Source organism: Diaporthe batatas (assembly GCF_019321695.1).
Source record: "Diaporthe batatas strain CRI 302-4 chromosome Unknown Contig00007, whole genome shotgun sequence".
NCBI lineage: Eukaryota > Fungi > Ascomycota > Sordariomycetes > Diaporthales > Diaporthaceae > Diaporthe > Diaporthe batatas.
This window is the reverse complement of record NW_025408554.1, coordinates 1,270,097-1,281,436: the sequence shown is the minus strand read 5'-3', so window position 1 is coordinate 1,281,436 and position 11,340 is coordinate 1,270,097. Positions and strand designations below refer to the sequence as shown.

General features: G+C 53.3%; 2 protein-coding genes across 2 annotated transcripts; one reads left to right on the top strand and one right to left on the bottom strand.

Moving 5' to 3' along the window:
- Positions 1-1,217: 1,217 nt before the first annotated feature.
- On the bottom strand, positions 1,218-3,894 carry KVR01_006771 (uncharacterized protein; the record flags this gene model as incomplete). The annotated part of the gene is made up of 6 exons (XM_044790515.1): positions 1,218-1,267; positions 1,349-1,536; positions 1,620-1,650; positions 1,830-2,522; positions 2,695-2,873; positions 3,275-3,894. The coding sequence occupies 6 exons, from the start codon at positions 3,892-3,894 to the stop codon at positions 1,218-1,220; spliced, it is 1,761 nt and encodes a 586-aa protein (XP_044644202.1).
- A 6,037-nt stretch (positions 3,895-9,931) lies between these two features.
- KVR01_006985 (uncharacterized protein) lies at positions 9,932-11,283 on the top strand. The gene is made up of 4 exons (XM_044784528.1): positions 9,932-10,396; positions 10,552-10,627; positions 10,701-10,743; positions 10,862-11,283. The coding sequence occupies exons 1-4, from the start codon at positions 10,391-10,393 to the stop codon at positions 11,004-11,006; spliced, it is 270 nt and encodes an 89-aa protein (XP_044644416.1). The 5' UTR covers positions 9,932-10,390; the 3' UTR covers positions 11,007-11,283.
- The last annotated feature ends 57 nt before the right edge of the window (positions 11,284-11,340 follow it).

Below are 11,340 nucleotides of genomic sequence, written 5' to 3'. Positions count from 1 at the left end.
ATAAAATCTGGCGAATAAAAAGGTCGTCAAAAGACCAACAGAGAAGAGAAAGAATGGCTCCTGGCCTCAAAGTAAAGGTTGAACCTGAGTTGGATGAACACAGCTGAACCACAAGTTCGGCTCTCCTGCCATCTTATGAAGTCTCCAACCTAAATCACGCATATCAGACCAGCTCCATATCCACCAGTGGAAATTTCTACATCAGACAGAACTAGTATCGGACGGTCACACAGGTCAGACACAATAGGACCCTGAGACGGCATTTGCAACTTGGCACGGCGCGTACATGAGTCTGGATGCCTTCGCCTCTGCCTCTGGGGAGCCGGGAGTTCGCAAGGACGCGCAAGAGGGATGGATGCTGCAATGTTTGGTTTCGCCAAGTGGCAACCACAACGCTCTCGCCTTTGTATGGGGCTGTCCGAGCATTGCGGCTCGCGGTGTGCTGGGGTAGCCCCGGCAGCCCCTGTCAGTTTCTTGGGGTCTGGTTGCCGAGGGGGGCGATCTTGAAACAGAACGCAGGTGCCCGTGAAACCGTGGATCTGTTCCCCCACCCCGCGCAGGCAGGCTCCAAGGCCGTTCCAACGGATTTGACAATAAGCGCCCTGCGTGGTTTTGTTCCAATTGGCTGGAAACATTGTGCAGATGAGAAACACTCCAGAAACAATCGGGGGTTCACGATGCAGGGGTGCTGAGTCTCGACTCCGATAATGGATATGCTATCTACTATGGCAGATTGGCCGGCTAATGGTCGAGACGAGACAATGGTCTCTCTGCCGAGTCTGTGGCAACACGGAATTAATACGTGCCAGCGGATTCACATGTCCATCACTCACATGCAAATGCGGTTGACCAATGTGACGGCGGCTCCTGAAACCTTTTGTAGTGACAGTGAGAAAAGGACAAGCTCCAATGGTTTGCAATCTTCCTAGTGATCTCTGACCGGATGTAACAGGTGTCTACTTGCCTGTCCCACAAGTATCCTGAGAGACACCTATAACGAAGCAAAATCCAGAATACTGACTGATACCCATTAGCCGGACGGAGACCGACGCATCTAAGTAAGAATGCCAAAAGCCATGGTCACGAGGCGCCTTCATGCTAGAGACCGTGTTAGTCCCGATATGCCAAAATCAAGTGGTTTCGTTTTTAATCCCCATACATATAAAATGTATGTGGCGCCTATACCAAAATCAAACGACTAGGAAATGCAATCCCGTCTAAAGGTCCTTGAGCTCCCACTTTGTCCTCATCCACTCTCCTTTGGCCACTGTAACAATCAGAGTTAGCCTTCAACGCACGTGTGTATCTCCTCGAGCGGGCGTGAAAATGGTAATCGGGAGTTGCTCACTGATCCAAAAAGGCAATGGAGCCAGCGCCAGTGCAATGAAGCCCAACAAGCTGTTGCCCCATCCCAAACCTAGAACATCATACATCGACAACCCTGCCAACGGCAACACAGCACCTGCTACGGATCGGACGACGGTATTGGCGGCGAGTGAGCTAGCGGCAAATATGGTGAACGCATCAACAAGGTATCTATTGTATAAAGATTTACGTTAGTGCCGTCTTCATATCGTAGCTACAACAGTCCGGGTGGTTTTCTGCAAGGGCTCACTCACAGCTGGAGGCTCATGAAAATGATGATGTTCCCTACACGTTGCAGTCAGCCATCAAATAAGTAAAGGAAGAGCCTCATATCAACAAGGGAAAGAGTGGGGTGTCCATATCATATCTTGAAACCTTGCAGCCCTGAAGTATTTGTCCAGTAGGCTAGGAGTAGGGTATTCCTGCTTTTGAAGGGGTAGATATTGTATCCACAAGCTGCTTACCCATCCCAATGATGCCAGTTGCTAGAATAGGCACGATCCAGTGGACGTGATATTGGGCGGTCCATCCGTAAAGGAAGAATCCAGCGGGGAGCATAAAAGCGCCGACTGGTAGTTGCTTCAGGCGGTATTCTGGCTTCATCCCCTTTCCCTCCAGCTTCGACATTTTCTGGATGTGGCGATCGGATGTAGCCGAGAAGTAGACAAGTCCAGCCATGGAGCCAACGCCCATTCCAAGGAAAACAAGACCCGTGATGCTGGTGCTAAAATGATATGTCTGCTGGAAAACTTCTGTCATGGAAGTGAACATGAGGTAAAGGTACCCGTAGACCACTGCGATGTATACCGCAAAGACCGCAACAATAGGCGATCTGATGAGCATCTTCAAAGGCCGGACAATGCTGCGATAGAAATGGTCGCGCGGAGATAAGCCGATGTCGAGCTTCGACCGCAGTAGCTCGTTGCCCGTCTCCTTTCGCAGCCTGAGGGTTTTCTGCTGCAGGATCACGGGGGCGTACGTCTCGCGCATAAAGATGAACATCATGATTGTCACAGCACCGCCTACCATGGCCAGCACGTAGAACACCCATCTCCAGCCTTTGGCTTCGGTGAGGAACCCACCGGCGACGGGACCAATGATGGGGCCGAGCAGTGGGCCGATGCTGAATGCAGCCATGGCGCTTCCTCGCTTCTCCTCTGCAGCATTAAGAGTTAGCCATCAGAGACCCAGAGGATTAGCTTCATATCAGCACGGAAAGAGTAGGCCACGAGATTTTAAAACTACAGCCCCTAAAGTGTTTATTGTATAGGCTAAGAATGGGGCATGCTTGTTGTCAAAGGGCAGAAATCGTTTCCAGGAGCTGCTTACGGCGGATGATATCGGCGATCGAGCCACCGCCGTTTGTGAGCGGACTGGCGCCGAAGCAGCCGCAGAAGAACCGGAAGACAATCAGGCTGTTCAAGTCTGGGGCGCGCGCGCAGCCAACGAGGAAGGCCACGAAACCCACGTTGCTGACGTGATAGACAATTGACCTTCCGTAAAGCTCACTCATAGGGGCTAAGAGATGTGTCAGTTAATTCTTCGACAGGAAGACTGAGGTCCTCATCGATAGTTTTTGTCGGTCCTTGGGAAAATGGCTCTTCAGAGGCCCAAGTGAAAAAGATACACATTGCTCAAGGACACAGACACCTGATACATGCAGCGTTTTCTCGCAAAACAGACTGGAAAAGGAGTACATAGTGAATACGAACCCCTGCAGCATTAGGAATTAGCCATCCAAGAACAGAAGATTAGCTTTATACCAACACAGCAAAGAATAGGCTAGAAGGGAGGCATAGTATATTTTGGAACCTATAGCCCTTACAGTCTGTGTTCTCTGGGCTAAGAACAGTGTATGTTGCAAGGTTTGTTCTTGAAGGGGTAAAATATGTATCCAGAAGTTGCTTACATGATCAATGGTCCAAATGCGAAGCCCAGCACATAGACGGACACGACGAACGAGGCCAGTAGGTTGCTGTCGGAACGGAAGTCCCTCATCAGTTCCGGCACGCCAGGGGCGAATATGGAGGACGCGAGCGGCGTGACAAAGGTCAGAAAGGAGATGATAGTGCAAGTCAGGACCTTTCGCCAGCTGGGCCAGTTCATAGGATTCTCTGGGTCGTCGGGGCCGTCCCACCAGACGACGTTCGGATCGCTCTCGCCCGCGTGCGCGTCCTTTTCACCGTCGCCGTCCGTCGTGGCGCCCTTCTCGAGGTCGCTGGCGCCGTTCTGGTGGTGGGACGCGTTACTCCTGGTCTTGGCCAGCGCCAGGCTCGCCTGCTCAGCGATGGAACGCTGCCTCTTCAGCTCGCCTCGCTCGTCGAGGAGGTAGCCAATGTTGGAAGGGGTGTCTGCGTCATGGCCCTCTGCTGCTGCGATCTCGATCTTATTTTCTCGGTCTGTGTCATCATGCACTATTTCATGGTGCTTCTCGTAGTCGGTCTCCGTTGTGCTTGATGTGGTGTGATGGTCTGCCATGGTATCATCGTGTGATGAGCCTGGATCGCCGCCGTGATTTGCCCCAGCCATAGGGTGCAGCAACCCTTGCTACTATGTCTGGACCTGTCAGCCATTTCGAAGGTGGTGTTTCGATGCTATTCCATGGTGAAGCGATTTGGGTGCTTCAGCAGTATAAAGTTTTGAAGGCTCACAAATTAGGGACGGTTCAGGCCGAGAAACTCAGCTCCCTCTCTGCAGGTGCTATCCCAGCTCGGCGCGCACTGCCGAGACCTTACTATTGCAGCCGAGTGACACTGTGCTTCCGATGGTGTGTTTATGACAGGCGTCCAAGGACTGTACGGCGCATACAATGTCACTGAGGAAAGCTTGTAGTAACATGAGTTACAGATATGACCTCGATCGAACAAATGTCACGTCAATTTTGGCAAGAAACGAACTGGTCTGACAGATTTCAACAACGGGACGGAATTCATCAATAGCTTCTGCAGGAGAATGCATCTACTAGTCTGAATGTAATTACAACCGAAAATGCTCGGTGCGACCGAGACCGAGCAAGGATGCGAATACGGAAACCCGTTCCCGCCTCACACCACATCAGCAATGAACTCCGGCTTTGCCACCCCTCCTGCCTTCTTCGCACACAACAACCTCTTGCACAAGGCTAGTTGCGGTCTGCAGCGGTGCCGAATTCCGCTCAAGCCGCTGCATAATTCGCTGCATAAATATGAGCTCCGGCCCGGCATCTGGTATTGAAGGTGTCGGGGCGTCAATCATCTCCGCTCTGGTAGGCTGTCTCACTATTGGAGTCTCAGGCCGTTGTGCGGGCGTGGGCCCAGATTGGGTTGATTGCCTAGGTATTTCTTGGCCAGCTGACGTGATCTATGGCTCTTGACTGGTCCACAACGAACCGGGATTTGTTGCTTATGGCAACCAACACCGCCGCCGATCTCACAAGCCACCTTTCCAGAAAAGACCATTGGATGTCCCAGGAGTCAGGCCACTTGAGGCCACTAGACTACTCGTTGGAGAAGCAAGAAACGCTCCAGATCAGTCCTGTGTCTGGGGTCTACAGGTGCACGACAGCCGATACGACCAGGGGTTTCTGATATAAGTATGGGAAGAAGAGGCTATTATCAAGATCCTTGCCAAATGTTGCACAGTTGTTGCTCCTGGCTGATGTGGTATGACATTGCTGGATAGAGGCTTGGTCGACCTTGTCACATCATCATTGCCGTGCTGTCGTCCTCTGATAGATTTTTTAATGGCTTGAGGTCATCTGTTAGGTCATGCCGTGGCAGTAAGAAGTGATCTCTTGTCATTTAGAATCTAGATAGAAAGTCCTCTTGCATACATGGCTTTGCTGGTAATAGCAAGAAGACCACTCAAAGCTACGGCATTTTTGGCACATGTCAAGTTGTGTTGATCTCATGGCCCAGGCCCTCAGGTGGCAGTCGTTTTGAGTGAAGGAAGGAAGCCAGGGAATGGGGAATTGTGTAGCATGCAATGATTGCATAGTACTTCCCGAAATCATGGATGGAATTAGCATAAGCAAGTGGCCTGATGCCAGGGCAGTGCAGCATCCGAAAGAAGCACGAGAGCAAGGTCTAAGATGTTACCGCACATGCACACAATTTGTGAACAAGACTATCGCTTCACCAGTGTGCGTCCTCATACACTGATAATCACCAGATCAAGAGATGTAAAATGATCCCTACCCAGTGATAACGTCACTAACTGATCCTCTCAATATCTGATTTATATGAGACACTCTGAGCATGTTTAACTCCTATATAACTAGCAATACTAGTGGTAGAGTTCTCTGAGAAGCAGTATGGCTGGTGCGTCTGTGACAGCCTTGGAAATGAGACAGCAAACCGCATGGCTAGAAGAAGCTTAGGAATGTGCACGGCTTTGTACCTAGCACTAGTATCTGGCATATATCGAAGGTGATGACCCAGCAGTCTGGTACACTCTGACACTGGCCAGTGATTCCCGAGGTCTTTCTTAGTATAGACAGAAATTTACTGAGTGCCTAGGTACCTGCGCATCTCGCATAGTGACCTCCTCCTACAGACAAGAATCTAAGGGCCTGCAAAGACAGCCAGACTGAAGTCTTTGCAGCCTACTGGCAGTCGGAACTGAGACGAAAGACCTATCGAGCGTTCCGATACGGCCATCTTCAGCCCATTGACCGTGATGAAGCAAACGTCGAAAAAGGATTAGACTTCCCGAAGGTTGCCTCTGCACTTCGTCTGATGCGTGCACAATGCAGAGTCAGGACGAACTCGGACAAAGGATGTGACATCAATTAGTTTCCAGGCATAACTCCTGAGGTTGTCAGAGGTCACGGGCCGCGGGTTAGGCCCTACAGCACATGATCGGCTGCTTGAGGCCGGTGGGCAGGCTGATTGAATTGACCTCGGGACACATGTCGCTTGGTGGGGGGCGGTTGTTAAGGGTCTAGACAACCACATGGTTCTCCATGAACACCCACCTAGCAACCCACAAGGGAAACCCGAAACACGGTAGCAAGCAGCCATGGGAATTTTTAGAATTTCCCATGTTATTCGACGGAAAATACCATGACAGACAGAAATGGGGAAATAATCCCGCTGCATTAGTCCAAGAGAGTGCAGTGATAGGCCGGGCAGGGAGCTAATATGGAGACCTCTCGGGCAGGAACGGAGGGAAGTACCGAGGTCAAAGCTCGCTCCCACTCGCCCGTTCGGGGATATAATGAGACAGGGCCCCATCTTTGTCTTGCAAGTCTTGGCTGCATCTTCTGAACCTCGTTTTTGAACCGTGGGTAAATCACGACCCGCAAGGTCTCTGCCTGCTTTCCAGCAAGCCGGCCCCAGTACTTCCCACGAGTGTTTAGACACTCATATGACGTGCGGCTGAAGATTCTCGCGGGCCGACCAGCTCGGTAGGCTGCTACGGGAAACAAAAGCTGGTCATGAATTCTTCTTTTTTTCCATTCAATTCCGTCCTGCTAAAGTCTATCCGATGTATCCCTCATGAAAGCATACAGCCTCATACCATTGCGGCGCAGCGCCTTGTGTAGCGCAGACGGCTCATTTTCTTACTTTCCTCAACCAAAAACATCCATTACACTAGGAGATGCAATCCAGACAATCGTCGACCGATTAGCCCTCGAGCTTGCCGATACCGAGGTCCTCGGTGTCAGCCTTGACGATCCGCAGGGTGTTGGTGTTACCCATGCCACCCTTCCAGCCCTGAACAACGACGACGGTGTCGTTCTTGGACAGGACGTTGAGCTCCTTAGCCCTCGCCACAGCCCACTTGATACGGCGGTCGACATCCTCCTGCCAGTTAACCTTGGAGAAGTCGGGCTTTTCTTCGGGGAAGTGGAAGGGGTACACGCCACGGTACAGATGAGCATACCGGGAGGCGCTGGCGTTACGGGTCACCATGAAGATGGGGCACACGGGGCGGTACTTGGAGAGCAGACGAGCGGACTCGCCAGATGTGGAGAGGACGATGATACCACCGGCGTTGAGGTCGAGCGACGCACGCACGGCAGACATGGCGCAAGACTCGACGACGCTGATGGGGCGCTTGATCTGCGAGCACAGCTCCTCGAAGTGGGAGACGTATGGGATGGTGTTCTCGGCCTTGAGGCAAGCTGCAGCAGTGTGTTAGCACCAGATCCTTCAGACGGGTTGCGGCGTGGGAGCAACGTACCTTCGCTCATCTCATAGACGGCCTCGCAAGGGTAAGAGCCCTTGGCGGTCTCGCCAGACAGCATGACACAGTCTGCGCCGTCAGTGACGGCGTTGCCGACGTCGCTAATCTCAGCACGAGTTGGGCGGGGGTTCTTGATCATGCTCTCGAGCATCTGGGTGGCGCAGATGACGGGCTTGCCAGCAAGGTTGCACATGGCAATCATCTTCTTCTGGGCGGCGAACACCTCAGCGGCGGGGATCTCGATACCAAGGTCACCACGGGCGACCATGACACCATCAGTCTCCTTAAGGATCTCGGCAAAGTTGTTCAGACCTTGTCGGTTCTCGATCTTGGCAATGATCTGGATGTGCTTGCCCTCCTCTCCGAGAACCTCCCGGATGGACTTGATGTCCTCACCACGACGGATGAACGAGGCGAAGACCATGTCGACGTTGTTCTTGACGCCGAAGCGCAGGTCGTTCTTGTCCTTCTCGGAAAGGGCAGGAAGATCGACGTCAGTGTTGGGCAGGTTGACACCCTTTCTTGAGGAGATGAAGCCGTTGTTCTTGCATCGGACGCGGAGGGTCTTGTCATCGACAATGTCCAACACCTCAAACGCCAGGATACCGTCATCGACGTAGATGGTTCGGCCCTTCTGGATGACCTTGGTAATGTTCTTGTAGTCAACGTACATGTTCTCGGTGTCACATGCCGTCTTGTACTTGTCGTCGGTTGTGATGTTCATCTCTGTGCCAGCGGAGATGGGAAGGTCGGCATCCCCTGTTGTGTTTCCCGTTCGGATCTCCTATTCACGCAATGGTAAGTCTTCTATTTTCCGATCATTGTGCGGTGACCTTCACGTACAGGTCCCTTGGTGTCAAGGGCAATGGCGACCTGGCGGCCAGGCTGGGACTTCTCGGCGGCGCGAGCATTGTCAATGACAGACTGGTGGTACTCGTATTCGCCCTAAAGGCCGTCAGCTTATCTTGTCTTTTGGTTCACGGACAAGTGTCATGAACACGTACGTGGGAGAAGTTCCTGGAGGTCTCGCGTTAGCCTTGCGGAAGCACGGGGTAGCTGTTTCTGGAGCTACAGCTGGGGCTGGGGCAATCTTACATTCGGACCACGTTAAGACCGGCGGTTCGGAGCTTGTTCAGAACCTCGACAGAGTTGCTCTTGGGGCCAATCGTGCAGATCTGGTATTGACGATTAGCTTGGGTGCCCACTACGAAGCCAGGTCCTGCATGTACTGCGGGAGTCTTACAATGGAGGTTCGGCGGTAGTTCTTGGCGGGCTGGAAGGCAGTGTCGAGCGAGGCGAGCCAGTCGATTCTGCCGCCAAGGGCAAGGTGGTCGAGAGCAGTGGCCATCTTGTCAGTTGGGCTGAGGGATTCACTGAGTTAGGATCGAGAGTCTTCAAGGTAAAAGCGTGAACGAAGAAAGGCGAAGCGGCAGGAACAGAAAGAGGTTGGTAGGTGAGAGCTGATGCTGACTTTTTTTTTTTGGTTTCGGGGATGCGGGATATTTGCAGGTATCTTAGGTCGAGAGCTGAGTCGAGAGGGGCAAACGGAGGTCCGGTATGGGTGTCTGGTCTGGTGCAGTGAGGATCTTAAATGTCAGCCCTGTGTCGTGACTGATTTATTGTGCTCGGTGAGGGTCCGAGTGGTAGAAAAGGAGATGGCGACGCAGAAGGAAAAGAAGGCAGGGAGGACGAGGTGGGTTATGGGCAGCCTGTATATCGGCGAGGAAAAAAGCTGTCTCGGGAATGCTGCCACCGTCACACCACGCAGCATAGCTCTAGGTAGGCTGCCGGGGTGTCAGGGCGTTTGGCGGGGTCCAGGCCTGCCGCACAGTCCACGGCCCGCCAGCCTCAACAGTCGCAGTCCAACGTCATCCCCGACTGAGGGCAGTCACAATTAATTGGAGAATCAGCTCACCTGTTCCCGGCTTAAACGGCTCCAACACGCGGTTGTCGAGTCTAAGGTTTGTGCTGTGGTAAACGGTAAAGTTTGGGAGTGTCGAGAATCGAGATGCTTGGTCCCTGAGCTCCGCAAGGAGGTTCCGCAAGGAGGAGGCGAGGGGGGAGAGAGTTATTATTAACTGATGGGATTGGGCAGCCCTTTTTAGAAATCCTGCGATTGCTTGGCTTGTCTCGGCTGCAGCTGGGAGCTGTTGGAAAAAAAAATGCACAGAGAGAAAGAAAAAAGTCCCTCAACGTTGCTTCCATTACGGGCCTTGGAAGCGGGCTTCCATCTCAACATGCCATGCAGCCAGCCCGTGCCAGCAGGTGTCAGACTCATGTACCCCCAAACTCCCGCCCCAAAAAAAGCCACATCCCACTTGCTGCCCACCACCCAAGCTGCTGTGGTTTGCGACCCCTCCTTCCCAATGCAATGGGGGCTACGGGGACGGAGCTCCACGTCGCCAATCACCAGGCCGCGATAACACACGCCTGCCGGTGACAAGCTGCACCTGCGTGGTCTGTGTCATTATGTAATCCCCGCCCGTGGGATGTACGTACTGTGGTACTGCGGTACTCGCGCGCGGATGCTCTGCCGCGGTTTCGGAAGCTACCGGGGGTGCCTGTTCGCGGGACCTGCGCCCTCGTGCCTCGAGCCTCCTACCCTTGGCATCAACGACTCGACACCGGCGGCATCTGCACAGCACCATCCGGACACTGACACGAGCATCCACCCAGACCTCTCAACCTTGCGTAAACGATAACTCCGGCAGAAGCGCCGAGACCAGAGCCAAACAGCCCACCCACCTGCTCCCTGCCTCTACGTCCCTACGTCCCATCCCCCTCCGCCGCATCACCCAAAGCCTCGCCCTCGCCTGTCTGCCTCACAAACAAGAGTCAAGACAAAAGCCACGTCAAGATGGTTGTGGGTCAACTCCCCCCTCCCCCTCCCCCTCCCTCCCCTTGCGGCGCCCCAGGACCCCCAATCCATGGATCTTGCCAGCCCCTCCTCTGCCCAATGGCCGGCCATCCATGCATCGTCACATGCGCCATGGGTGCTAAACAACAACATCTCTCCAGCTCCTCGATTTGCTGACTTTGGGGCTGTGGTCGAAGCTGGGAAGACTTGTCCACTATGGCGTCGATGCCATCCTTAGTAGGCCCCCTCCCGCAAATACAGTATCTGACCATCGTCGCGGAAGCAGCAGCTGACCCGCGGCCTCGTACAGTCTCGACCATCCTCGCCGGAATTCGACGCTCCACCGGCTTGACGTGAGTGAAGCCTGCCCCCCTTCAACACCAACACCCCCAACCAGACGCCGCCATCTGTATACAGAATTACAGCCGGACAACAAGAGGCTAACTCCGGCCCCGGGCTGGGGATTCCTAGGCCCAGTTTCAAGTCGGAGAAGATAGCAGGTGACAGCAACGAGACTCAGAAATGGGTTAGCCGGTACCTGGCTGTAGGAGAGACGGCGATGGACTGGGCTGTTGTGACCGCCGGCCAGAGCGGCTGGTTCGAGCGGAACAGGTAGATATAGGGCGGCAATATCATGGTACGGGATAATGACCACTGCCTCCACAAGATCATCAAGCCAGGACAACGACCATAGCTTGTCTTGGATGCCATATGGGTTTACGAGGGCTGGCGTCTAGGAATTGTTTATCTGCTTTCACAAGTCAACATTGAAATACCATGGCAGGAGACCATCTCCGCTTTTCGCTCTTCTGCCCTCGTTGGAAATTATTAAAGTACTCCACACGTCTGATCCGCGTGCTATTCATCACAAATTAACCGTTGTGCAATATCATATAGGAGCAGAGCTCATGCATCCCCTGCACTCACTATATTATGCGTCTCTGCGAAAT